Source organism: Gekko japonicus, unplaced genomic scaffold (genome assembly GCF_001447785.1).
Source record: "Gekko japonicus isolate JY-2015 unplaced genomic scaffold, Gekko_japonicus_V1.1 scaffold2885, whole genome shotgun sequence".
NCBI classification, from domain to species: Eukaryota; Metazoa; Chordata; class Lepidosauria; order Squamata; family Gekkonidae; genus Gekko; species Gekko japonicus.
Genome location: NW_015172099.1, coordinates 25,003 through 52,141, shown reverse-complemented (window position 1 = coordinate 52,141; position 27,139 = coordinate 25,003). Strand labels below are relative to the sequence as shown.

Below are 27,139 nucleotides of genomic sequence, written 5' to 3'. Positions count from 1 at the left end.
ATGCTACAGGGGGACCCCTCTATCCGGACCGAAACGTGGACTTTGTTCCGGCCTGCGCGGGGAAGGTCACCTACCTGGGGCTGGGGGTTGATGGCGTTGGTGTCGAGCGAGTGCAGGTCCACGGTGTGGATCGGCTCCATCTGGTGGGTGGACTTCCTGCGCTGTTGTCGGTGGCTGCGGCAGACCTTTGCAATGTGGCCCTGTTTGTTGCAGACCCGGAAGACGGCATTGCGGAAGCGGCAGTTCCGGCGTTCGTGCGTCTCTCCGCAGCTGGCGCATGTTGGGGCTGGCTCCGGTGTATTCGCTGGTGGGGACCCTCGTGAGCGATGTGGTTGCGAGGGTCTGCGCCGGACTTGTAGGACCTCGTCCTCCTCGGAGTCGGCCGACTCCGACACGGGTTGCGTGCGGTGGACCTGATGTCCGCTGTGGCCTGGATGCGCGTTTTCGAACGCCGCCACATCCTTTAGGGCCCAGGCCAGCGTGAGGTCGTCCTCTCTGATCAGGCGCCGGCGTAGTTTGGCCTCTCGAAGGCCCACCAGGAATTGGGTCAGCAATGTATCTTTCAAGTTTGGAAAAGCACATTGCACGGCAGCCTTCCGAAGGCTGGCGAGGAAGTCCGCCGCTTTCTCCCCTGGCGCCTGAATCTTAGCGCAAAAGTCCATGCGTGCCGCGAACCTGGTGGGCTTTGGGGCCAGATGATCCGTGAGGGCCTTGATAAGGTCATCGAAACTCTCCCCCTCCACCTCCTTGGGTGATATCAGGTTCTGTAAGAGAAGAAGAGTGTCCATCCCACACAGGCATATGAGATGGGACCTCTTCATCCCAGCATCGGTGACCTGCAAGCATGCGAGGTAGTTCTTGAGTATCATCACCCACGTGGTCCACCTTCCCGGGTGCGATAAGTCGAAGGGGGCGATGCCCTCGTGCGAGGTCCTGGTGGAGACGGCTACGGGGGCTGATAACGCAGAGGTGGTGGAGGAGGTAGTGGCGGCGTTTGGCTCCGACAACTTTGCACGGCTATGTTAGGTGGCCCGAGGCGAGACGCGGGTTGCCGAGGCGAGGCAGAACGGGCGCGGCTAGGCGAGACGAGGCGTTGCTGGGCGAGGCGAGATCGGCGAGGTGAGGAGACAAGACGAGTTGGCGGGGCTGCCGAGGCGAGGCGTTGCTGGGTGGGGCGAGGTCGTCGAGGCGAGCGGAGCGAGGCGCGATGCGGTTGAGCGGTGATCTAGCGAGCGGCGGCGGCTACGATCTTGATCGGGCTCGGTGCGTGCTTGATCTCCTCCGGGTCTGTTCAGGAAGGGTAGAATCCCATCCTCGTCGCCAGTGAAAAGTACTCGGAAACGTTGAGTGATTCAGCAAAGAGTACTTTATTAGATCAGAACAAGACGAAAAGCCCCGGCACGCAGGCCGGTATATATGCCCAGAAACCCACCACCAAAACACACCCACTAGTCACCCTATTGGCTATTTACAGTGGCCGTAGACTCTCGGCCGCGGACCTGGCCCTCTGGTTGGTGCGGGCTAGGATCCGCTCCGCTATTGTTCTTCAGGGATGAAGCTTTTGGCTCTGTGTGCGACCGCATGGTCCAACGGTCGCACACGTGGTCATGGTGGATACATTACATTTACATTTCAAAAGTAATTCCAATAGTTTGATTGCTTACATGCTAACTGAATCACAATAATCTGAGTGGATGTCCTACATTGGGGGGGGGGTGTTTCTGTAATTGGGTTGAGTTTGGACAACCTTGCTTACCTTTCCGAAAGGTGCATTTTTGCTTTAATCAAGCAAAGACTTCTAGATTCTGAGATGCAAGAACTTAGAAGTCTTGCCTCTGGTAGATGTTCCCCTTTGTGGTGGGGGATGTCTACTAATTGTGTTTTGGCTGAGTACTTCTCTAGCTTGACTTCCCCTGAACATCGGAGGGCATTTATGTTAGCACTTTTAATGCTCTTCCTTCTGCTGTACTGTACGGGAGGTTTTAAAAAATTCCATACTCCTCTAGGCTTTGTTCTTGTGGTCCAGGGGGAGATAGAAAGTACTGAACATGTTCTCCTGCATTCTATATTTTACTGTGATATTCATGCCATATATCTAGAACCTTTGCTACAAATTCGTGAGGGTCAATCTGATGTTTGCAAGACGGTTTTTCTACTATCTTCCCATAACTCTGAGATCACTGATTTGGTGGCTAAATTTCTATGTTGTGCCATTAAGAGGAGAGGAATACAAGAACTCGTGGGCACTCCATGAAACTGCTGAGCGGTCGGGTTAGAATGGATAAAAGGAAGTACTTCTTCAACCAAAGAGTGATTGACACATGGAATTCACTGCCACAGGAAGTGGTGGCGGCTACAAGCATGGATGGCTTCAAAAGGGAATTAGATAAGCATTTGGAGCAGAGGTCCATCAGTGGCTATTAGCCACAAGGTATAGATAGGGCTCTGGGGTAAGTAATGCTCTTTCTTCTTGGTGCTTGGGGGGGGTCAACAGTGGGAGGGCTTCTAATGTCCTGGCCCCACTGGTGGACCTCCTGATGGCACTGGTATTTCTGGCCACTGTGTGACACAGAGTGTTGGACTGGATGGGCCTTTGGCCTGATCCAACATTGGCATCTCTTATGTTCTTATGTAAACAAACTGGGAAAATCCACATCAAGCATTCTCACGAGATTTCATTATAAGAAGATAGAAAAGAATATCAAAGACAGAGAAGATGGAGAAGTTGCAGATGATTAAAGTCATATCGGTTGATGTAAATGGGCTTAATGGGCCACAAAAAAGAAGTAAAATATTTCCTCAATTACACAAGTTCAATACAGACATAACATGTATTCAAGAAACTCACATAAAAAAGGTGAAAAAGACTTAACTCAGAAAAAATTATAAAGGTTGTTCACAGATGCAGACAAAAACAAAAAGAAGAAAGGAGTAGCAACCTACGTAAAAGAATATTTGCAACCCAAATTAGAGTTTGAATTAGAAGATGGAAGGGGATTAGCAATCTCAATTGTAAAACAGGAAAAAAGTATCTTCGTACTAAATATTTATGTACCCAATCTGAACTATGCCCTTTTTTACATACAAGAAAAATTGCTAGAAGTAGCTTATGAAGAGATTTGTATAGTAGGGAATTTTAATTCAGTGTATGACCCAAAAATTGATAGGAAATCCCACAAAACAAAAAGCCCAAAAGTAAGCAAAACCTTACCAAAAACATTCCTTCATTTAGCGGAAGAGTTCTCTTTGATAGATGTTGTTGTTGTTGTTCAGTCGCGCAGTCGAGTCCGACTCTTTGCGACCCCATGGACCAGCTCCCGCCAGACCCTCCTGTCTTCCGCTGTCCTCTGAAGTTGGCTCAGTTTCATGTTCGTTGCATCGATGACACTGTCTAACCGTTTCATCCTTTGCCGTCCCCGTCTTCTTTGACCTTCCATCTTTCCCAGCATCAGGGTCTTCTCCAGTGAGTGCTCCCTTCTCATTTGGTGGCCAAAGTATTTGAGCTTCAGTTTCATTATCTGGCCATCCAGGGAACAGTCAGGGTTGATTTCTTTTAGGATTGACTGATTTGATCTTCTTGCAGTCCAAGGGACTCTCAAGAGTCTTCTCCAGCACCATAGTTGAAATTGATAGATGTATGGAGAACTAAAAATATCGACAAGAAGGAATTTACTTTCTTCTCAGCCCGTCACAATACGTGGTCTAGGATTGATATGGTATGGTGTCGACCAACTTCATCAAAATTGTAGAAGAGATACAAATATTACCACGCACACTTGCGGACCATAATCCAATATTATTAACTCTAAAAGCCAGGAGTAGGAAGTCAAGATGGACAATGAATATGGACATCTTAAAGGATAAAGAGGTAGTAAAGGTAAAGGTAAAGGTTCCCTTGCTCGAAAGCCAGTCGAATCCGACTCTAGGGTTGCGGTGCTCATCTCCGTTTCAAAGCCGAAGAGCCAGCGCTGTCCGAAGACGTTTCCGTGGTCATGTGGCCGGCATGACTAAACACCAAAGCGCACGGAACGCTGTTACCTTCCCACCGAAGTGGTACCTATTTATCTACTTGCAATTTCTTGCTTTCGAACTGCTAGGTTGGCAGGAGCTGGAACTAGAGACAGGAGCTCACCCTGTCTTGCGGCACCCGGGTCTTGAACTGCTGAACTACTGACCTTCCACAGCCTGCAGTTCAGCGTCTTAACAATAATACAAGAGTTTTTTAGGAACCGCCACCTCCGGGTGAGTGGGCAAGGAGGTGCTGGGGCTCGCGGACGGGCAGGCAGCCGAGCTGCATCCTGCCAGCAGCAGCTGCGCATCAGGCTGGGCACGGGAAGCACGTCTCGGGCACTAGGGCAGGCGGGGGGCGCAGGATCCGCGCAGAAACTTCTGGCCTGTCGCAGGAGGAGTTGTAGAGAGGGCGGCCACGAAGGCAACCACCCTTGCTTCACCATGGCGTGACTGCCCCCCCTCACCCCAGACAGAGAGAAGGGAAAGAAGAAGCAGAAGCGGCTTCCCAGGGAGCGTCCCATCCGCTGCCACCGTCGCCTTCTCTCCTCCCTTCCCGAGCCATGCCGAGCTGGGTCGGATCATCCTTAGCGAGCGCTGCCTGGCCATGGCTGAGCAAGCCGTTGTCTGCAGCAGCACGGAGGCGAAGGGAGCAGGTGAGGGCGCCGGGTGGGAAATCAAATGGAGGGGAGGGACGGAGGAGAGCCACGGCTTTTTGTCTGGGGGAGGGAAGGGTGGAAGGCGCCCAGCCTGTGCCACAGCCTGACTCTCCTCAGAAGCCCACCCCCCCAGATGGCTTTCTCACCCTTCCAATCAGCCGGCTCTCGGTTAAAAAGTTAAGTTTTAACTTTAAAACATGCTTAAAAACATTAGCACTCTTGCAATATATTGTTCATTTAACTGACAGCCCTTGCTCTGAATTATTGCATCAAAATGTCTGTGCTGTTGCAACCTTGAGTATACTGTTCTGTGAGCTGCAAAGAGAACACACTGGTCATAGCGAACACCCTTTTCCAACATCCGAAGAGGCAACTCTACACATGGACATCACCAGATGGGCAGCACCGAAATCAGATTGACTATATAATTTGCAGTCAAAGATGGAGAAGCTCTATCCAGTCAGTAAAAACAAGACCTGGAGCTGACTGTGGCTCAGATCATGAGCTACTCATTGCAAAATTCAGACTTAAACTGAAGAAAATTGGGAAAACCACTAGGCCATTCAGGTTTGACCTAGATCGCATCCCTGATGAATATACAGTAGAGTGAAGAATAGATTCAAGGTCTAGATTTGATAGATAGAGTGCCTGAAGAACTATGGACGGAGGTTCGTGACATTGTACAGGAGGCAGCAATCACCACCATCCCAAAGAAAAAGAAATGCAAGAAAGCAAAGTGGCTGTCTGAAGAGACTTTACAAATAGCAGAGGAAAGAAGGAAAGCAAAAGGCAAAGGTGAAAAGGAAAGATTTACCCAACTGAATTCAGATTTCCAGAGAACAGCAAGGAGAGATAAGGAGGCCTTCCTGAATGAACAATGCAAAGTAATAGAGGAAAACAATAGAATGGGAAGGACTAGAGATCTCTTCAAGAAAATTGGAGAAATCAAGAGAGCGTTCCATGCAAAGCTGGCCATGATAAAGGACAAAAACGGTAGGGACCTAACAGAAGCAGAAGAGATTAGGAAAAGATGGCAAGAATACACAGAAGAACTATACAAGAAAGACCTCAATGTCCTTGACAAACACGACGGTATAATCACTGACCTTGAGCCAGACATCCTGGAATGTGAAGTTAAATGGGCCTTAGAAAGCATTAGTAACAACAAAGCTAGTGGAGGTGATGGTATTCCAGCTGAGCTATTCAAAGTCTTAGAAGATGATGCTGTTAAAGTGCTGCACTCCATTTGCCAGCAAATTTGGAAAACGCAACAGTGGCCTCAGGATTGGAAAAGGTCAGTATACATTCCAATCCCAAAGAAGGGCAATGCCAAGGAATGTTCAAACTATCGCACAATTGCACTCATATCACATGCTAGCAAGGTCATGCTCAAGATCCTACAAGCTAGGCTTCAACAGTACATGGATAGAGAACTGCCAGAAGTACAAGCTGAATTTCGAAGAGGTAGAGGAACTAGAGATCAGATTGCCAACATTCACTGGATTATGGAGAAAACAAGAGAATACCAGAAAAACATCTACTTCTGCTTCATTGACTATATTAAAGCCTTTGACTGTGTGGATCACAACAAACTATGGCAGGTCCTTAAAGAGATGGGAGTTCCAGACCACCTCACATGTCTCTTGAGAAACCTGTATAAGGGTCAAGAAGCAACAGTTAGAACAGGATATGGAACAACTGATTGGTTTAGCATAGCAAAAGTAGTACAACAAGAATGTATATTGTCACCTTGCTTATTTAATATATATGCAGAGTACATCATGCGAGATGCTGACCTGGATGAATCACAAGCGGGAATTAATCGCAAAACTGAGAAAACGGTAGGAGAACTACTGCTGCAAAAGAGACTATGTGGTTTGGCAAGTTATATCAGTTGAACACACTGAAGCATCAGCACTTGACCTGAAGGAATCGTGACAACATTTGCAAAGGAAAAGGCACACACAATGAGATTTTGATGTGCCTGAAATGGAAACATTCAAGAGCCTTAATTTTTGACATCACAATTCACAGGATTATTCAGACTGATTGGTGAGTTGTGTGCGGAAACTGTTTTCTGTTTGAGAAAGAAAACCAAAGGCTGTCATTTTACTTATTCCTACAATATATTTTTTTTAAAAAATAGCAATGTCAAGTTTTGTGCTTTTGATATTCCCCAGAATTCATCGAAAATTGGTTGGGGGGGGGGGGCGCAAGTAGTTACGGTAGCCTTGCCTAGAGCGCCAAACAGTCTGGCACCCTGGACCTTACCCCGCCTTTATGAAAGCGCCGGCCCTGAGGGGAACCCTCAAACCAGGGCTTCTCCCCCCCCCCTTACAAAGGGGGAGGGGGCAGGAGTCATAGAGAAAGTCGCCCTCCTCCAATTCCTTCTCAGGACTTGGGAGAAACACCCCCCCCCCCAAAAAAAAAAAAAGTGCCGGCGCCACGCAACGAGTCCCGCTCCACAAAGGAGAAGCCCCGCCGAGAACTGCCTGCAGGGAGGGAAGAAGGTGCGTGGTGCGAGGCAGAGTTTCCCGAGACCTGAGCCAGAGTCCCGTTTTGGGAATCAGGGAAGGACGTCGCAAGAGCCCGGATTCCCAAGGCGGCCCCCGAAAGCCGCTTTCCTGGGAGGAGGAAGCCGGGCCCACTCGAGAGCCCCCCATCCCCCACCCCGGGTCCTGATCAGACCCGCTCTGGATGGCTCGGACTGAACTCCCCTCGGTGGGCTTCCCCCTGTCAAACCCCCCACCCCCCCGCCTTTTTCTGAGAGGGCTGAACAGCCTGGGGTTTCCCGGGGAGCGCGGCCCTGTGCGGAGTTACTCCCGAGGAATCCCACTGAGCTGCGTTACGGGGCGCCTCTGAGGCGTGTGTGTGTCGGGGCGCTGCTCTGGACGGGGAGGGCGGGAGGAAGCGCCTCTTCTTTTCCTGGCTCCGCAGCTCTGAAAGGGTTAAAGCCGCCGAGCTGTTGGCCAGAGAGGCCGATCGAGCGGAAGAAGGGTTCCCTTCTGAATGGGGAAGGGGAACAGGGAGGGCTTCCGGGGGGGGGGTGCAACAGCTGAGAAAACTCTTTGCAGCTGGACCCTGGGAAGGTTTCGTCTCGAGTAAGTCATCATTCGCAGTGTGGGAAGACAGACGGTCCGCTCTCGTGGGGCTTGGAGGGGGGGGGCGTTCAGTAGTTTTAAAAGGTGGTCTTCTGGCAGATGTTTTCCTTCGTTAGTCCCCGATGGGGCCCCCGGCCGGGGTCTGAAAGGCGGGATCTGCGTTCTGGAGATCGGAATAGACTCTCCGCCAGGGAGGTCGGAAGGGGGCCCAGGAAGAAGCCCCAAGCGGGAGGGGCTGCCCAAATCCATCGCCTTTTGACCAGTGCTCCCCCTATCTGCAGTTTTCCCGGGGGGGGCGTTATATACGATAACTTATTTGTTTACATTAATTATAGTCCGCTCTTTAGTGGGACTCTGTACAATCAATACGTTTCAATACAATAAACTACGCAATAGAATTTGGGTTGGAGAACTGAAGGAAAGCATAAATGTTAACCTTGGCATAGTAGGCTCCTACTTAACATAAGAACATAAGAGAAAACAATGCTGAATCAGGCCAAAGGCTCATCCAGTCCAACACTCTGTGTCACACAGTGGCCAAAAATTCCAGGTGCCATCAGGAGGTCCACCAGTGGGGCCAGGACACTAGGAGCCCTCCCACTGTTGCACCCCCCCCCCCAAGAATACAGAGCATCACTTGCCCCAGACTGAGAGTTCCTATCTATGCCTTGTGGCTAATAGCCACTGATGGACCTCTGCTCCATCTGGGCCCCAGCCACAGGGGCCGAAAAATGCGGGGGGGGGGCGTGGCTATTTGCGCCATCGCATTCTGATGTGCTATTATGCAATCAGACGCGACGACGGCTTCCCCGCAGCAAAGAGGACGATGGGGGAGGAAGCCGCGCGACAGCGCAATCACACCGGGAAACTTCTATAGGCGGCCCGTGGCAAAGCGCTTGCTAGTACATGCGATGTACTAGTTTTTTACTGCACAGCTTCGGCAGCTTGCCATGGGGTCGCCACGAGTGTGCTACGCCTCCCGATGTTTCCGTGTGATTGCGCCCGGATACTCCGCGGGCCTCCCGTGCCTTCAGCAGGGCAAACGCTCCGTGTGAACGGTGCCATGCTTATCCAATCCCTATGCTTGTAGCCTCCGCCACCACCTCCTGTGGCAGTGAATTCCATGTAAATTCTTCCACACCATTTCCCCCAGTGCCAGTGTTTCCCTCTTCTGGAGTCAGCACCCCCCCCCCCACTGTGTCACCATGGGTAAGGCTAGATTCAAATCCAGGAGCAACTCATAGACCAACAAGATCTTCAGGGTATGAGCCCTAGAGAGTCAAATGTTCCCTTCATCAGATAACCTTTGCCAGGGAGCTCTGACTCTTGAAAACTTGTACCCGAAACATCTTGTTGGTCTCTAAAGTGCTACCGGACTGGGATGCAGCTGTTCTATTGCAAGCCAACATGGTTACCTTTACAACAAACTGAACAAAGTCATTCAGACCCCCATGTCCTAAAGATGTACCCAAGTAACCTTGTGAAGCCTTTTGTCCAGTGCTACCCTTCTGCTTGCTTAGAAAAGTCCTCTTGGATAATTCAGTTCTGCTTAGTCTGTGGGAAGGCGGGCGAGTGGGGGCCTTCCTGACCTCCTACTCAAGCAGACCATTCCCAGGGACCAGAAGGGAGAAGGCCCCTGTCTAGGCCAACCAGTGGAGGGACTGCAGATAGGCAGTAATTCACCTGCTCCATCTAGCTAATGGCATAATGGCTGAGCCCGGGTGTTCTGCACCAGCTGGAGTGTCTGAATTGGTTTCATGCAATGTACAGGGCATTGATCTAGGGTAGTCTCCAGGTCACTGTGGCAGTTCAGTCCCAGTTTGTTCACTCTTAGAAATTGAACCACAGCAGCCAGAAAGCAGTTGAGGACCTCTGCCCCATCCCTGCCTCCTTCTCCTGCTCCTGTTCGCCCCCCAGCAGCCCCTGTGTGCCCTGACCGGGAGAGGCCCCTCTGCCCCTTCCCCTTGTCTGGCTGCTTGGGCAGAACTCTTGCCCAGCCCGTCTGGCCTATGGAGGAGCTCTCTGCAGTGGTTCAGCCCTTCCCAGTCGCTTTGTCCTGGGCTCCACTTTACCTAGAGTTGCATCCACTAAACAGAATGGTCCCCAGAAATTGGAGGCCAAACTCATAACATCCATGGTAGATTTTTAAAGAGCTCAATAGACATGTTTTTCTTTCCTGAAGAACCAAACAAGCATAATGTAAAAACTTGATACTTAATATAACCAAATTACATTAATCCTGATCCGCAAACTACAACATGGACACTCCTGATCCACTTAGGTCTGTCTTGACCAGGTGACCGATATAACTCAGTTCTCTTTTGATTTGTTTCTGCCTTTTTTGATATCTTTCCCTATCCCTCTTCATAGGCAAGTGAATAAGAGTGTTTTTCCACATTCAGAGGCAACTGAAGAGAAAGGAGATGGAAGAGGAGGACCCCAAAGGCCCTGGAACTGGCAAGAGATCAAGAAAAAGTCCCCATCCCATCCCAGCAGAGAGTGCTGCTGAATTTTGGGAAAGAGCTGTGCCAGAGATCATGGTTCAGGGCACTGTGAGCACAGATGTACGCAGCCGATGCTTCCGGCAGTTCTGTTACCGTGAGGCCGAAGGGCCCCGAGAGGTTTGCAGCCGGCTCCATGGACTTTGCAACCACTGGCTGGAGCCAGAGAGGAACACCAAGAGGCAGATCCTGGACCTGGTGATCCTGGAGCAGTTCCTGGCCGTCCTGCCCCAGGACATGCAGTGCTGGGTCAGAGAATGCGGGCCAGAGACCAGTTCGCAGGCAGTGGCCCTGGCCGAAGGTTTCCTCCTGAGTCAGGCAGAGGAGAAGAGGCAGGCAGAGCAGGTGAGGGGTTTTCATTCACTCAGTTCAAGCAGTGACCTTATCCTAAGGCTTCCTGTCAGATATTTCTATGCATGTTAACTGCCATCAATTTCCTTCCGACTTGTAGTGACCCTATGAATTAATGTCCTCCATAATGTCATATAATGAAGAGCCTTCCTCAGATGGTACAAACTGGGGGCCGTGGCTTCCTTGATTGAGTCAATCCCTCCCATGTTTGGTTTTCTTCTTTTCCTTCTGCCTTCAGCTATTTCTAGCATTATTGTCTTTGCCAGTGACTCTTGTCTTCTCTTAATGTCACCAAAGTGCAATAGTCTAATTTTAGTCATTTTACCTTCTAGGGAGAGTTGAGGTTTACATAACATAGAACATAAGAACATAAGAGACGCCTATGTTGGATCAGGCCAAAGGCCCATCCAGTCCAACACTCTGTGTCACACAGTGGCCAGAAATACCAGTGCCATCAGGAGGTCCAGCAGTGGGGCCAGGACATTAGAAGCCCTCCCAGGTTTGATTTGATCTAGAACCCACTGATTTGTCTTTTTGGTGGTTCACGGTATCCATAATAACACTCCTCCAGTAGAAGAAGAAGAAGAGATTGGATTTATACCCCGCCCTTCACTTGGAGTCTCTGAGCGGCTTACAAACTCCTTTCCCTTCCCCTCCCCACAACAGACACCCTGTGAGGTAGGTGGGGCTGAGAGAACTGACACAAACTGCTCTTTCAGGAACAGCTGTGCCAGAGCTCGTGACTGACCCAAGGTCACATCAGCAGGGGCAAGTGGAGGAGTGGGGAATCAAACCTGGTTGTCCCAGATTAGAGTCCGCACACTTAACCACTACACCAAACTGGCTCAGTACCACAACTAGGAGCCAGTTTGGTGTAGTGATTAAGAGTGGCGGACTCCAGTCTGGAGCACTGTGTTTGATTCCCCATGCCTTGACATGCAGCCAGCTAGGTGACCTTGGATCAGTGGCTGTTCTCTCAAGAGCAGTTTTCTCAGAGCTCTCTCAGCCCCATCTACCTCACGGGGTGTCTGTTGTGGGGAGAGGAATGGAAGGAGATTGTAAGCTGCTCTCTGAGGAAAGGGCAGGATATAAATACAATTCTTTCCCCCCTACTCCTCCTTCCCCACCCCCCACATATAGTAATGGGAACTACTGTGGCATGAATTAACTCAATCTTGGTCACCAGCGACACATCCTTACACTGGAGAATCTTTTCTAGCTCCTTCTTGGCTGCCCTTCCCAGCCTCAGTCTCCTGAGTTCTTGCTTCCCGTCTCCTGTTTGGTTGACGATGGAGCCAAGGAACAGAAAGTCTTGAGCAATTTCAAGTTCTTCATCATTAAATCTACATTTCTAAAATTCCATACTGTTTATTACTTTTGTCTTCATGATGTTCAGCTGTAACCCTGCTTTGGCACTTCCTGCTTTAACCTACATTGGTAGTTCTTTCAAGACTTCACTATTTTCTGCCAGTAACGTGGTGTCAACTGCATATCTCAAACAGGTACTGTTCCTTCAGCCAGTTTTCACTCCTCCTTCATCTAAATTGAATCCAGCTTTCCTTATGATATGTTCTGCATATAGGTTGAAGAGAAAGGGAGAGAAAATACATTGTGATCTGAAACGTTTGCCAGTTTGGAAACCATTCTGTTTTTCCATCTTCTGTCCTAACTCTGGCCTATTGTTCAGAGTAGAGGATGCATATCAAAGAAAAGAGTTGTTGTGGCAGACTCATTTCTTTTAAAACCAACCATAGCTTCCCATGATCCACGCATTCCAAAGCTTTGCTGTAATCTATGAAACACAAGATGGTTTTCTTCTAAAACTCTCCCGTATGCTCCAATAAACAACCTAAATTTATGATATGATTTCAAGTACTTTGTCCATTTCTTGAATCCGGCTTCAACACCTGGTATTTCTTATTCCATCTATGGTAACAGTCTTCAATATATTTATTTATTTATTCATTCATTCAAATTTGTACCCCGCCCTCTCAGCCCAAGGCCGGCTCAGGACGGCTTACATAAAATCCACATGAAACATTTAAATAATACAATAAAGCATTTAAAACAGTATTTAAGACATTACAATTCCATAATCAGTGCTAGTTTTGCTATTATAGAGTTTGTGATGGCTACCATCAACTCTCTCTTCCCATGGCCGGCACAGATCTTCTTCTTCTTCTTTTTTAAAGTACCCGAAGGTACACTTTTATTATTTTCTTATACTCCTAACCACAGATATAAACAACTACAACAAACAACATATAAGCCAAGAGACCTGTTACAGTTTGTTATTACACCTAAGTCATCGCTTCATTATTCTCTAATATTTGTTAATATTCTCTAGTTCCATTATATTATATTACTACATACCCAAATATTATTTTTGCCATATCAGCTTAATCTTTAACTCCATTCATATTATACCAATCATAGAATCTCTTCCACCGGCACAGATCTTCTATAGGTGTCTTTTAGGTGTCCCTCTGGCAGCTGGCACAGTTGTTAATATAAGTTTCAGGGCAACAGGGCTTCTCTTCCTAGTTGTTAGAGGTGGTGGCAGCTCCAAAAGCCTGGCTGAAGAGCTCCATTTTACAGGCCCTGCGGAACTATAGTAGGTCCCGCAGGGCCCTGATCTCCTCTGGGAGCTCATTCCACCAGGATGGAGCTGCCACCGAGAAGGCCCGCACCCTGGTTGTCACCAGCATGGCCTCCTTAAGACTCGGGAAGGCCAGACGATTCTGGGCCCCTGAACGCAGTGCTCTCTGGGGAACATGTGGGGAAAGGTGGTCCCTCAGGTATGTAGGTCCCTGACCATAAAGGGCTTTAAGGGTAAGAACCAGCACCTTGAAACGAATTCAGTATGCTATCGGCAGCCAGTGCAATGCCTTGAGCACAGGCTGGATGTGCTCCCAAATTGGGAGTCCCATCAGCAGTCTGGCCACAACATTTTGCACCAGCTGCAGCTTCCGGATTTGAGACAAGGGCAGCCCCATGTAGAGAGCATTACAGTAGTCCAATCTCGAGGCGCTCATTGCATCGATTGCTGTTGCTAAGTTGTTGCGTTCGAGGAAGGGAACCAACTGCCTAATCAGCCGGAGATGGTAAAAGGCTACCTGGGCCTCCATTGTTAAGGAGGCATTTAGGAGCACTCCCAGACTCCTTACCTCCAGCGCTGACACCAGAGGTCCAGCATCGAAGGTCAGGAGCAGGATCCCTACCCCCGGACTGCCCCGACTCAGGCAAAGGACATCCGTCTTCATCAGATTCAGTTTCAGCCGGCTCACCCTAAGCCATATAAGATTTTGAGAAATTAGAAATTAATGTGAAGGTCCAGTAGTTGCTGCAGTCTTTGATGTCTCCTTTTGTCGGAATAGCAATGTAGAGTGAGTGTTTCCACACTGCAGGCCCTGTTTTGTTTTCCATCTTTGTTAGCATATTCTTGTTAAGACTTTGAAGGAATCCTTTTCTGTGCCTTGGAATACTTCTTTTGATATCCCATCTACCCCTGGTGATCTGTTTCCCCCAATTGCTCTCAGTGCAGTTTTCCTTTACTTTCTAAAACCGTTGGTTCTTCTTCCAAAGATTCTTCTGGAAAGGAATCTGTCATCCTTTCATCTCCTTAGTATAATTCCTCAGTGTATTCTTCCCATATTTTCTTAGACATTTCTACCTCTAGATATTCCACTAGATATTTCCATTCCTTCTCTTACCTGCCTCCCTTGCTGTTGTTTCAGATGTGGGGACGATCTGTGAAGATGGAAGCAAAGCTCTCTGAGGAAGAAGGTGCTCCGTCAGAGGAAAGTCAGAGGGTGCGGGCCCAGGAGGATGCCCTGTCAAGTGGTAAGGGTGCCTCCTGCCTAGATGGGATTGGGAGACCTCATCAGGTTTGTTGGGCAGAAGGTTCAAAACAGGAGAAAATGGGAATACTTTTGCAGACTACATAGAATGGAGTTCTGGGACACAGAGTGCCATAGAAAGTCGTGATGGCCACTTTACTTTATAGGGGAGTAGACAGATCCATGGAGGGCAATTCCATTCTTATTTACATTAATTAAAATGTGCCTCTCTCCCCTTCCTTCCATTAGAGGGTCCCAAGGTGGCTCAGAAAAGGAAAGGAAGAGAAATCTGGGTGCAGCTATTATGGGGAATAAATGGAACGTCCACATTCCCCAGACGTGGATGGCCGAGGCTAGCCCAGTCTCCTCGGATCTCAGACGCTCAGCAGGGTCAGCCCTGGTTGGTTCTCACGTGGGAGACCACCAAAGAAGTCCAGGGTTACTATGCAGAGGCAGGCAATGGCAAACCATCTCTGAAGGTCTCTTGCCTTGAATAACTTGTGGGTTCACCATAAGTCTGCTGTGACTTCACAGCAGTTTACAACCCACCCATCCCTGGCCATATTCTGGGTCAGCAGAAGTCTGAAACAGCATTGCTAGGGGGCAATAGTGTGGGTTCCCTCCTCCTGCTTAAAGGCTTTCCAGGGGCATCTGGCAGGCCACAGTGAGAGAGAGGATACTGGACCTAGGGTTGCCAGGCCATGGTCTGCTACCCCCATGAGGTTGGAGGGTGGAGCTTGGGTTGGTTGTGATGTCACGTGGATGTCTCATCTCACCGAATACCTGGATGTGAAGTCAGAGCATCAGCAGGCGTCCTGGAAGCCCATTGGTGGGACCCCAGAGTTTCCAGAGCCTTGTCTGATGCACTAAAAAAAATCTGGGTTTTTGGCTGGATGTGATGGTGATGTGTCATGCAACAGGATTTCCCGTCCTCTCTTTTTCTCCTGCCAGTCCAATGCAGAGGCACAAACAGGCGGGAGAATGGCAGGCCTGGGCTTTTGGTCTCTTCCAGCAGCGATGCTGCAGCCTTTGGAGCTCCAGGGTGCACAGGGCACATTTCAAGTCTCACAGAAGGGTTGGCAGCATTTATGCCAAGGCTCATGGGTACCTGGTGCTTCTCTTCCACCTCTCCGACACCTTATGAAAAGTCATTACAAATCTTCTTGACTAAAGAAGACAAGGGCTGTGGTCACACACACTAAATAATCTACTTTCAGTCCACTTTAAATGCACCTTTGAACTGGATTTTGCCAGTTCACACAGTAAAAATGCAGTTGGAAAGTGGATTGAACGGATAAAAGGAAGTACTTCTTCACCCAAAGAGTGATTAACACTTGGAATTCACTGCCACAGGAAGTGGTGGCGGCTACAAGCATGGACGGCTTCAAAAGGGAATTAGATAAGCATATGGAGCAGAGGTCCATCAGTGGCTATTAGCCACAAGGTATAGATAGGGACTCTGGGGCAAGTAATACTCTGTCATCTTGGTGCTTGGGGGGGTCAGTAGTGGGAGGGCTTCTAATGTCCTGGCCCCACTGGTGGACCTCCTGATGGCACTGGTATTTCTGGCCACTGTGTGACACAGAGTGTTGGACTGGATGGGCCTTTGGCCTGATCCAACATTGGCGTCTCTTATGTTCTTATGAAAGTGGATTATTTAGTGTGTGTGACCTCAGCCAAGGTTTCACAACCCTGGGAGCAGGGATGGGTGATACAGAATTCAAAGAAGCAAACACAATAGGTACTTGATGTTAACTCACTTGTGATGTCCTGACTTGCTGATAACCCTGAACCTGGGAGAGAGAGGTTTGAGGGGCTGGTAGGCACTCGGGGTGAGTGGAAAAGGGGTGTCACACTCACCCCTTTTCTGTGAACTGCACTGGCTACCAATAGTATTCCGAGTCCATTTCAAGGTCCTCGTATTAACCTTTAAGGCCTTGAGCGGCCAGGGACCCACATGTCTACGGGACTGCCTCTCCTCATATGTGTCTCGTCAAGCCTTGCGCTAATCAGACTAGTGTTTACTAGCGATCCTTAGCTCAAAAGACGTCCCTCCTTTGGTCCTGCTGACCGAGCAGAGACAAGCTCTGAACCCCACTCTTTTTACGCATGCCAAACTCTACATCCTGCACTCACCGTTGAGAGTGTAGTCTCTGCCGGGACTGATCTCTGACGAGGGAATCTGCCTTTCCTTTCAGGCTCCCTTTTCCTTTGAGGAGGTGGCCGTGTATTTCACCGAGGCCGAGTGGGCCTTGCTGGCTCCTGGCCAGAGAGCTCTCTACAGGGACGTCATGCTGGAGAACTACGGGAGTGTGGCCTCTCTGGGTAAGGACCTTTCATAGGTGCCAAAGGTGCGAATTGCTGCCATTGGGATGATGCATGAATCAAAATATTGAACAGCAACATGCGGTTGTGAGGACTGCCTGGCTACCTCCCCCTCTCCCTGGGGGCCTTGTTGGGGTGGCAGTGAAAACGATGGTTCAGCATGGCAAGTGTAGTGGGCATCACCCAAGCCATTCCTACAGCGGTCTCCTGGATGCCTTCAGGCCTTACTATTAGGTGGAGATGGGAGTGCTTTCGTTAGAGCTGTTCTACCTTGCAGGGGTGGCCTGCAGTGAGTAGTCCCACCAGTTAACACTGCCACCCAAGTGCAAGTGGCTAATGCCAAATCACACAGCAGTCTCTGTTGTGGTGACGGGAATCAGTCCTCACCCCAAGAGAGTGGGATCGTGTGCTATTGAAGAGATTCCCTCTGAAACTGTCAGCTCACTAAAGACAGAGTCAGGTACTCAGTTGAAGCACAGTTTGTTTGAGCCGCAACAAGATAGAGAAAGCACTGTAGCCACCTTCCATCTCCCCAAGAGGCAAGCAACCAACTCCTATCCAAAGGCTAAGTCCCTTCCAGCCCCTTGAGGCAGGAAGCCATCTGCCAAAGAAAAGCACAAACACATAGAAAAGCCAGGAATACCTGTCCACTCAGCGTGCCCCGATGCCGGAGTTTCTCCAAGGCCGGCCAGCACCATCTCCCCCTGTCCCCAGGGAAGAGGGTTGACAACAGTGAGAACCCTCTGTTGCTCTAAGGGTCTGCCAGACTAACTTCCCCATGTTTCGATTCTATCATCCTGGTCATGCTGAACATGTGCATATCTGCACGCTTGCTGTGTGGTCACTGCGTCTCTCAGGTGTTTGGGGAGGATGGAACAGGACAGACTCTTCTGGGGTCTTATCTGGACTTTTTGACACTGCGTGTTCTTCTGGGTCGGTCTTCCAGAGGGCCTTAGTCTACTGTAACATGTTAATGACATTGAGGCGCAATAATCAGTCTTCTGGCAGAACTGCTTGGATGATTAAGACACGGCGGTGCTTTAGACAATAGAGAGTCCCAGCTAAGGTGCAGAGAATGGCTCAGATATAGAAAAAAATGGCTGACCTTGAGAAAGGTGACCCTACACTGGAAGGTTGGCTTTCTCATCTGTCATGACCTGCCCCCCCCAGCAAGCAGCATCTTTTCCAAAGACCAGGGGGGTCCCCTTTGAACTATAGGGTTCACTTGGTAAGCTCCTGCCCCCCCCCCCCGAAAACATGTATTTTGGGGATGCTGATAATCAGCTCCTCCTGGCTCTAGTGACAACTTGAAGGAAACTTGACCATCAAGTGCAGAGAATCAAAAGTCAAAAAGCACGGTAAGTCAAAGGAGAGGGGGGCCCCCACATTTTTTGCCACTTTCCCCTTAAAATATATATGGGGAGTTTGGGGAGGGGAGGGATAGATGGAATATAAAAACAGCTCTACGGGAGGGCCTGGCAGGGATAAGGTGTGACCAGTGTCTCAGTTTGGGAGGAAAGATGATCGGATAAGAGAAATGCACACCCATTCCTGAGCAGTGCCTGGCTGGTGCATTGGCTTCTTGCCTGGGCGCTGATTGACACTCTTTATTCCAGGAGCAGATGTAGAGGAGACAGCTGGGGAATTCCAGGGGTTCTCTTTGGAAAAAGTCAAGAATGAAGATGCTGAAGGACACTTTGGAGATGGACCACAGGGGCAGGAGGGAAGCCAAGCAGGTAAGAGGAGGGATGTCCATTCCTTACTGAGGAGGGGGTTTCCATGAAACCCCAGTCCAAGGTGAAGAGTCAATCAAAAAGGGAAGAAACAAAGGCCTCCATCCTAACCAGAGAATCCACTCCAGGGAAACTGAAAGTGTGGCCTTTGCAAAGACTTTCAGTCAGAGAATGAACGTTATTTTGCAGACACAAATTCCCTTAGGAGAGAAACCATATAATTGCTTGCAGTGTGGAAAGAGCTTTGGTCAGAAAACAGCCCTTAATTCACATCCAAAAAGTCACACAGCTGGGGAGCCATATAAATGGTCAGAGTCCAAATGAAGCATCTTTCATGGAGGAGGCTTAATGTGTCACAGAATCATAGAATCATAGTGTTCGAAGGTACCTCCAGGGCCATCTAGTCCAACCCCCTGTACATTGCAATAAATTCACAAATACCTCCCTCCCACCCCCAGTGACCCCTCTTCCATGCCCAGTACTTTTTAAATGTATGTTATTCTACACTTCAGCATACAGCGGGAAGAAGCCACTGTAACATTGGGAATGCGAATGGAAATTCAGGTGCAGATCAGACCTCCTTGCCTGGGTTCTAACAGGATCTCTTTCTTTATTCCAGCAGGGGAAGTTGAGGGGGATGAGGAACTGCATCCTCTATCACCAGATGAAGTCAAGAATGAAGACTTGATAGGAAACTTCAGTTACCAAGTTGGACCTAAGAGGCAGAAAAGAAGCCACACTGTCCAGAAGAGGGGTAAACCTATTCCTTGCCAAGGGGGGGATTTCCAAGAAGTAATTCATATGGTGGAGGAAAAAGACAAGTACTTGGCGTGTGGAATGAATTTCTCAGATCAATCCCAGTATAATGTCCATTTACAAATGCACAATGGAAAGAAGACCCATCACTGGCTGGAGTGTGGAAAGACCATTATTCCCAGAGCAGAGCTCCTTAGACTTCAAAGAGAGAGACTTCAAGGAGAGAAACCTTATAGCTGCTCAGATTGTGACAAGAGATTCTCAAATAAATCAGACCATGTTCGACACCAAAGGATTCATTCAGGAGGGAAGGAATTTATTTGCTCAGAGAGTGGAATGATGTTCTCTGTTGGTGGCAAACGTAAAATACATTTTTCAAAGGACAGTATAACGAATGCATGTAAATGCTTTTGGTGTGGAAACTACTTCAAATACAGATCACAGCTCCTTGTGCACCAAAAAATCCACAGAGGGGAGAAGCCTTTTAAATGTTCAGATTGTGGGAAGAAATTCAGTCACAGTGGCCATCTTCAAACCCATCTAAGAACCCACACAGGGGAGAAGGTTTTTGAATGCTCAGAGTGTGGGAAGAGATTCAGTTGCAGTGGCACTCTTCAAGAACATCAAAAATCCCACATAGGGGAGAAGCGTTTTGAATGTTCAGAATGTGGGAAGAGATTCAGTTGCAGTGGCCATCTTCAAACCCATCTAAGAACCCACACAGGGGAGAAGACTTTTGAATGCTCAGAGTGCAGGAAGAGATTCAGTTGCAGTGGCACTCTTCAAACCCATCTAAGAACCCACACAGGGGAGAAGCCTTTTGAATGCTCAGAATGTGGGAAGAGATTCAGTCACAGTAGCACTCTTCAAACCCATCTAAGAACCCACACAGGGGAGAAGCCTTTTGAATGCTCAGAGTGTGGGAAGAAATTCAGGCGCAGTGGCCATCTTCAAATACATCTAAGAACCCACACAGGGGAGAAGCCTTTTGAATGCTCAGAATGTGGAAAGAGATTTAGTGACAGTAGCACTCTTCAAAAACATCTAAGAACCCACACAGGGGAGAAGCCTTTTGAATGCTCAGAATGTGGGAAGAGGTTCAGTCAGAGTGGGGCTCTTCACGGACATCTAAGAACCCACACAGGGGAGAAGCCTTTTGAATGCTCAGAATGTGGGAAGAGGTTCAGTCACAGTAGCACTCTTCAAACCCATCTAAGAATCCACACAGGGGAGAAGCCTTTTGAATGCTCAAAGTGTGGGAAGAGATTCAGTGAAAGTAGCAGTCTTCAAAAACATCTAAGAACTCACACAGGGGAGAAGTCTTTTGAATGGTCAGAGTGTGGGAAGAGATTCAGTCATAGTAGTGCTCTTCAAGAACATCAGAGAACCCACATAGGGGAGAAGCCTTTTGAATGCTCAGAATGTGGAAAGCGATTCAGTCACAGTGGCCATCTTCAAACCCATCTAAGAACCCACACAGGGGAGAAGCCTTTTGAATGCTCAGAGTGTGGGAAGAGATTCAGTCGCAGTGGCACTATTCAAATACATCTAAGAACCCACACAGGGGAGAAGCCTTTTGAATGCTCAGAGTGTGGGAAGAGATTCAGTCGCAGTGGCACTATTCAAATACATCTAAGAACCCACACAGGGGAGAAGCCTTTTGAATGCTCAGAGTGTGGGAAGAGATTCCGTGACAGTAGCACTCTTCAAAGACATCTAAGAACCCACACAGGAGAGAAGCCTTTTGAATGTTCAGGATGTGGGAAGAGATTCAGTCAAAGGGGCAGTCTTCAAAGCCATCTAAGAATCCACACAGGGGAGAAGCCTTTTCAATGCTCAGAGTGTGGGAAGAGATTCAGTCGCAGTGGTCATCTTCAAAGACATCTAAGAACCCACACACGGGAGAAGGCTTTTGAATGCTCAGAATGTGGGAAGAGATTCAGTCACAGTGGCCATCTTCAAACCCATCTAAGAACCCACACAGGGGAGAAACCTTTTGAATGTTCAGGGTGTAGGAAGAGATTCGGTAGCAGTCTTGAAGAACATCTAAGAACCTGTAAGGAGATTTTGGGGGTCCAGGCTGCTACCAGGGATCCCCATCCCCTTTAGGGTTTTTTCGCATGGGTGAGTGGAATCTGCCTAAGGAACTCAGGGGAGAGAAATTTGGGGTGGTCCATGCTGCTTCCAGGGATCCCCATGCCCCTTAGGGTTCTTTGCCATGAGTGAGTGGAATCTGGCTAAGGAACTGTGACTGCTCAGGTGGGGTGTCACCTGACGCTGCCACCACTCTGAATTTAAGTTCCTTTGAGAAGGCCCAGAGCACCCTCCCAAGACTTTCAGACCTCCCTTTAAGCTGAATAACAGGCGTAAGGACCAAGCAGAGTAAAACAAGGAAAAGGTTTATTTTATAGGAGGTCAAACAACAAGGTGCAGAATAATAACAGTAAATGGAAGAAAAGAAATCAAATGCCCAAACACGTCTAAATTTACTTTCCTTAGCTCACTATTTCAAGTGGCCTTACACTACTCACCCCTCCCTCAGGATGAGTGTTTTCCCCTGCAGCAGCCTTCTTTCTGGCTCTGCCCTCTGGAAGAAAGAACAGCTTTTCCTGCTGCTTCAGAACATTTATTTCCAGCTCTCCTCTTTTCCTATTTGTCCATTTTGGCTCTAAAACCTCCCAGGGGCTTCTGGGAGTTGTAGGCCCAGCCTCACCTACTGCTAGACAGGCTCCTTGGGCCTAGTAGGTCTCTGGTGGCACAGCCCAGATCATGACAGGAACTCAGGCCTCCAGAGAGAGAGAAACACAGCAAGAACAGTTGCCTTAAACCGAAAGTATTTATCAACTCTAAACCATACAGAAGTAAAAATAGCATATATTCAGTATCAATACCTAATAGCATATAGAAGATTTCCAGTGCTCGATATAGTGTACACTTCAGAAAGAACAAGGAATTCCTGGACTGTGTACCAAGACCTCACTTAAGCCTAGGTGGGGTGTTGGCTAAACAGCATCAAACAAAGCCCAAAGCCTCCTTTTCAAATTTTAGATAGTTTTCAGCCAACAGGAATCAAGGGAAGAGTCACTTAAGATATACCAACCTTGCAAAATACTACCCGACTCTTGGTTGATAAGATGAATCTGGAGTTCCGGGGTGCAATGCTGTGAGACAGACAGAGCTGGGACTTGCTCCCTGGCACTGCCGGCTTCTCGTTTTAGAGGAGACTTGTGGGCTCCCAAGCTCCGCTGCACTCCTTGGAGTGGGGTGCAGTGCAAGAGACCCAGGCCCGCCGCCTGTGGCGACAGGCGAGTGGAAGCTTGTGGATTGTCTCTAGCAAGAAACGAAGAAAAGCACTCATGGCAGCCATGAGCCAGCCACGGCCAGACAACCCGGAAAATCTACAACAGCTAACAATTTTTTTTTAATGGAATTACAAGATACTACAAAGAGGGAACATAGATGACTGTTTGCAGAAGACAATTTTTACACTTATAAAGGAAAAAGACACAGAATCAAGACTTTAAAACTTAAGAGGAGCAACCAGAAAATCAAGAAAAAGTTGATACCTACAGAAATTCTGGGGAAAGTATGAGGGAACGTGCTCCATTTTAGGACTACATCATTTATATATTGAGGGAGTCCCAGATATTTTTGAGGGAGTAAGATCCTAACATACTTGTATTCAGAATAAAGAGTCATACACTTTACAGTATAATTCAAAAATTTAATAGCATATTTAGGGAAATTTTATATTAGAGAATAAGAAATTGTATATTCATATATTTGCAAACTCTACATAACCAATTTATGGTGGAAAAATGAGATAGATTTAATGACTGTATGAGGTACTCTAATAGAGAAAAGATCAATATGCACTACTGTATCCCAATTATATGTTTGTTTGTTTTGGAAAAATAAAAATGTTATATATATTTTTTTTAAAAAAAAAAAGATAACACGAACCTTCACTAACAGGAACTGTTGCCCAGATAGATTTTATTAATTGCAATGTCAAAAACACCTATAAAGATATGTTTAGACTTTGGAACCTAGCACTTGTAAGACTATGGAATGTGCATTCAGGCAAAGGTACAAAGAGAGCCAGTTTGGTGTAGTGGTTAAATGTGTGGACTCTAATCTGGGATAACCAGGTTTGATTCCCCAGTCCACTTGCAGCTGCTGGATGACCGTGGGCAAGCCATAGTTCTGTCAGAGCTGTTCTCTCAAAAACAGTTCTGGAAAGAGCTCTCTCAGCCCCGCCTACCTCACAGGGTGTCTGTTGTGGGGAGGGAAAGGGAAAGGAGTTTATAAGCCGCTCTGAGAGACTGAGTGAAGGGTGAGGTATAAATCCAATCTCTTTTTCTTCTTCGTCATCTTTGTCTTCTTCTACATCTACAGGGCAAGGGTTTAGTTTTTACGCCTAGGCTGCCAGCAAAACAGCAAAGGCTTATTAGACTTCTGAACTTAGAAACCAAATTCTGTTATATACAGAGGTGGTGATGTACTACAGATCGCTGTATGATCCTCCAGCAACTCATAGAGAAATACTCTTGAACAATAGTATCTTTATATATTGCCTACATTGATCTTAAGGCGGCATTTGACTCTATCTCCAGAACTAAGCTGTGGGGTAAGTTGGAGACCACTAAAATCAATCGCAGGCTGCTTTTCCTGATCCGTGCCCTACATGAAAACACCTCTCTAAAGGTCAGCTGCAGCAAGCTGGGACATCTTTCAAACCCCATCCCCACTCTAAAAGACTTGAAACAGGGCTGCATTTTAGCACCGGCTCTCTTCAACTTTTATATAAATGGCTTGGTCAGATGTTTAAATGACCAGGCCTTTCATTCTCCTATAGTACAGCATCGTCAGATCTATTATATGCAGATGATGCAGATATTCTGTTAAGGGCCCCAGCTCGGCTAAGAAGAGCCCTAAAGGCTCTAGTACAGCCTTGCAAAGAAGACTTTCTCTCAATAAACTATCTAAAAGCAAACATAATGGCCTTTGGTAAGAAATAGAAGTCTAGAACCTGGACCATCGATGGCCATTTGATTGAACTGGTGCAGACCTTCAAATATCTTGGTGCAGTGTTCCATGCTTCCGGCTCAAGAAAAGCACACATAGCCCATGCAGCAGATACTGGGGCAAAAGTCGACTCACTAAGGGTGGACATTACACAATTTAACTCCTGTTAATAGCTGAGCTGTGGTGTTCTGCACCAATGGCAGTCTTCGTGTTCCTTTTGAGGTGAGACCAACATACAGGTGTGAGGGACAAAATCTGGGCCTTCCTCCTGTCGGGAAACTCGCAGCCCTTGGCCTGAAACCCCTCCCATCCGGAAAGGCAGAAGCTTCACACAAGGGAGCTCATACAGTGAACAAAAACAAAGACTGTTCTGTGTGATTCACACTGTCTCTGTGCCTTGAATTTGCTGCCTTAGAGATGAGTCAGGCTAGCAGAGGTTGTAACAATTCTTTCCTCAAGAATGTTTGCTTGCTAGAGAGCTATATTGCTGGCTAAGGAAATGCTTAGACAACTAAAATGTAATAGACGTGGGGAAAACAGCTGAGGGGCGTTGAGTTAAATATGTCAGAATAAGGGTGTCAATATTAATTAATGGGTTGGTTTAAACTTTATTACATGATTGTATCAATCTAATAGGTATTTAAGCTTTTGTAATGCTATTCTGGGGGTCTTCTGGCCTGATTGCTAGAGACCTTTTCACTGCAGTGGAAAAAAAGCTGTTTCTTTGGCCCCGGTCACACAGGGGAAATTGGTGTGGCCAAAGTGCGGCTTTTTAGAGCCACACCAAAAGAGACGCGCGGCAGCAGGATCAGACACATCCCCTGAGCCGCCGCGCAGTTGCTCCCCGGCACTATCAGATGCGGGGGGCATGGAAGGGAGAGTGAGGCAGCCGGCTGCGCATGTGTGCACATGCGCAGTTCAGCTGGGAGCCTCGAATGCTGCTGAAGACAGGCGCGCCGGCGATCCCATGGCCACGCTTGCTGCGGCGTTTCAGGTTGGTCGTACTCTTTTCTAGTTTTTTTTTTTTAATGCACGTTTTTGGACTGAAGGGACGGATCGGGGACGGGTGCGCACCACTTCCCAGATGTTGCGGTGTGATCACACCCGTTTGCTGTGCCTCCGATCCGTCCCTCTTGCGGGGCAAAACTTCCCGTGTGACCGGGGCCTTTGGTGACCACTTGAGTCTGGGTATTTTGCCATTGCTTGGGTTGGACTTGGGGGGGGGACTCCCACTGTGGGGGGTCTCCTACCACACAGGGCATTGCAGTAGTCTAGTCTGGATGTCACCGTGGTGTGGATCCAGGCAGGGCCTCTCCTTACACATAATAGCCACGTGTCTGCTGTCCCACAACACACACCCCACACTAGCTTCGGACCTCCCTTCATCCAGAGCTCTTGTATTTCTGACAGGTGGAAGATTTAAAAAATCTTTGATGAGAGCATCAGGAGTTTGTTACCTCTGTTTGATCCCAGGCATCCATTTTACCAAGTGGTTCCAAACACATGTTAAAGAAATAATCTCTTTTAGCCACTAGATGCAATATTTCCCTAAGGAATAAATAGTGAATTTCCCCCTGACGAGATGGAAAAAGCTTCATTGACCTGTATGAGTTGCATATAAATATTGTTATACTAGGAGCAAGGCTTGTGGTGGGAATAAATACAACGGAACTCTAGAAAGTGGCTCTGGGCAAGTGCGATATGATCTGTAAGAGCTGGAGTTTCCAAGATGTCTTCCAGGGCATACTCATGTAGAGTGCATTGCAATACATGTGGCCGGGTTTTTAAGTACCCCATCAATTGCTTCTGGAAATTCAAATATACTTCCCAGGATATTTGTGTGTAGGGACATTTCCCTACTAGCCTTTATATTCAGTAACAGCCACAATTTGGAATATTAAAAAAAGGAGGAGTTGTTCCTTCTAGGTGGTGTTAGATGAAATTCTCCACTCCAACACTTCTCCTGCCCTAGGATTTACCCTCCCTCTCCTAAACCCATGAGCGTGAATACCAACCCCATTAAAAGGGGTGAGGGGCAAAGACAGGAGAAAGCCAAGGCAAGGCACCCTCCATTCCCCCAAACTCTCAGCGCCCCCACCCCCCTGCACGAGTCACAGGCCGTCCTCCCCCCATCGAGGGCCCGACCCCACTTTCCCCAACATGGAAAGGGAGCAATTCCCAGTCCCGGCTAAGGGAGGGGCGATGCCGAGGGAACTCTAGGGGGAATCCTGCAGATGGAGGGAGGGAGGGTGAAAAGTACGCAGAGGGAGAGTGATTTCAGCAAAGCGTACTTTATTCAATCAGGAACAAGACGACTTTGGCCTGCTTCCTTCCCTGTTTGCATCACTGGCGAAAATCTGTCTGCCATCAAAGCCCTGGACTCCTCCTAAGGGGCGGCTGGAAGTCCGGCCCCGCGGAAGTGTCCCCCCCCCTCCCGGGGAGCGCAACCCGGTGCGGAGTTACTCCCGAGGAATCCCACTGAGCTGCATTCCGAGGCGCCTCTGAGGGCAGCGGGGCCGAAGTCCAGCCCAGCGGGGGGGGTGGGGGGTCCGGGCGCTGCTTTTCTCGACGGAGAAGGCGGGAGGAGGAGCCTCTTCTTTTCCTGACTCTGCAGCTCTGAAAGGGTTAAAGGAGCCGAGCTGTTGGCTAGAGAGGCCGAGCGAGGGACCGAGGTGCATTTTCGGAGGAGGGGACCGGAACGGTTGGCTTCTTCTGAGCGGCCGCGGCAGAGAAGAGCCCGGCAGCCGGATCCTGGGATTGTCTCCTCTGGAGTAAGTCATCGTTCGCAGTCTGGGGAGACCGAAGATCCGCTCCCCCCTGGAGCTGGGGGGGGGGGGG

General features: G+C 48.5%; 1 protein-coding gene across 1 annotated transcript in view; it reads left to right on the top strand.

Moving 5' to 3' along the window:
- LOC107118579 overlaps window positions 1-21,211 on the top strand; it is a gene marked incomplete at its 3' end in the record, with an annotated part of 54,645 nt that extends 33,434 nt beyond the window's left edge. Inside the window, exons 7-12 of the mRNA XM_015420941.1 lie at window positions 10-254; window positions 14,358-14,463; window positions 18,401-18,520; window positions 18,723-18,764; window positions 19,137-19,225; window positions 20,174-21,211. Coding sequence (XP_015276427.1) covers window positions 10-254; window positions 14,358-14,463; window positions 18,401-18,520; window positions 18,723-18,764; window positions 19,137-19,225; window positions 20,174-21,211 — 1,640 coding nt within the window. The remainder of the gene's footprint in view (window positions 1-9; window positions 255-14,357; window positions 14,464-18,400; window positions 18,521-18,722; window positions 18,765-19,136; window positions 19,226-20,173) is intronic.
- Between the last annotated feature and the right edge of the window lie 5,928 nt (window positions 21,212-27,139).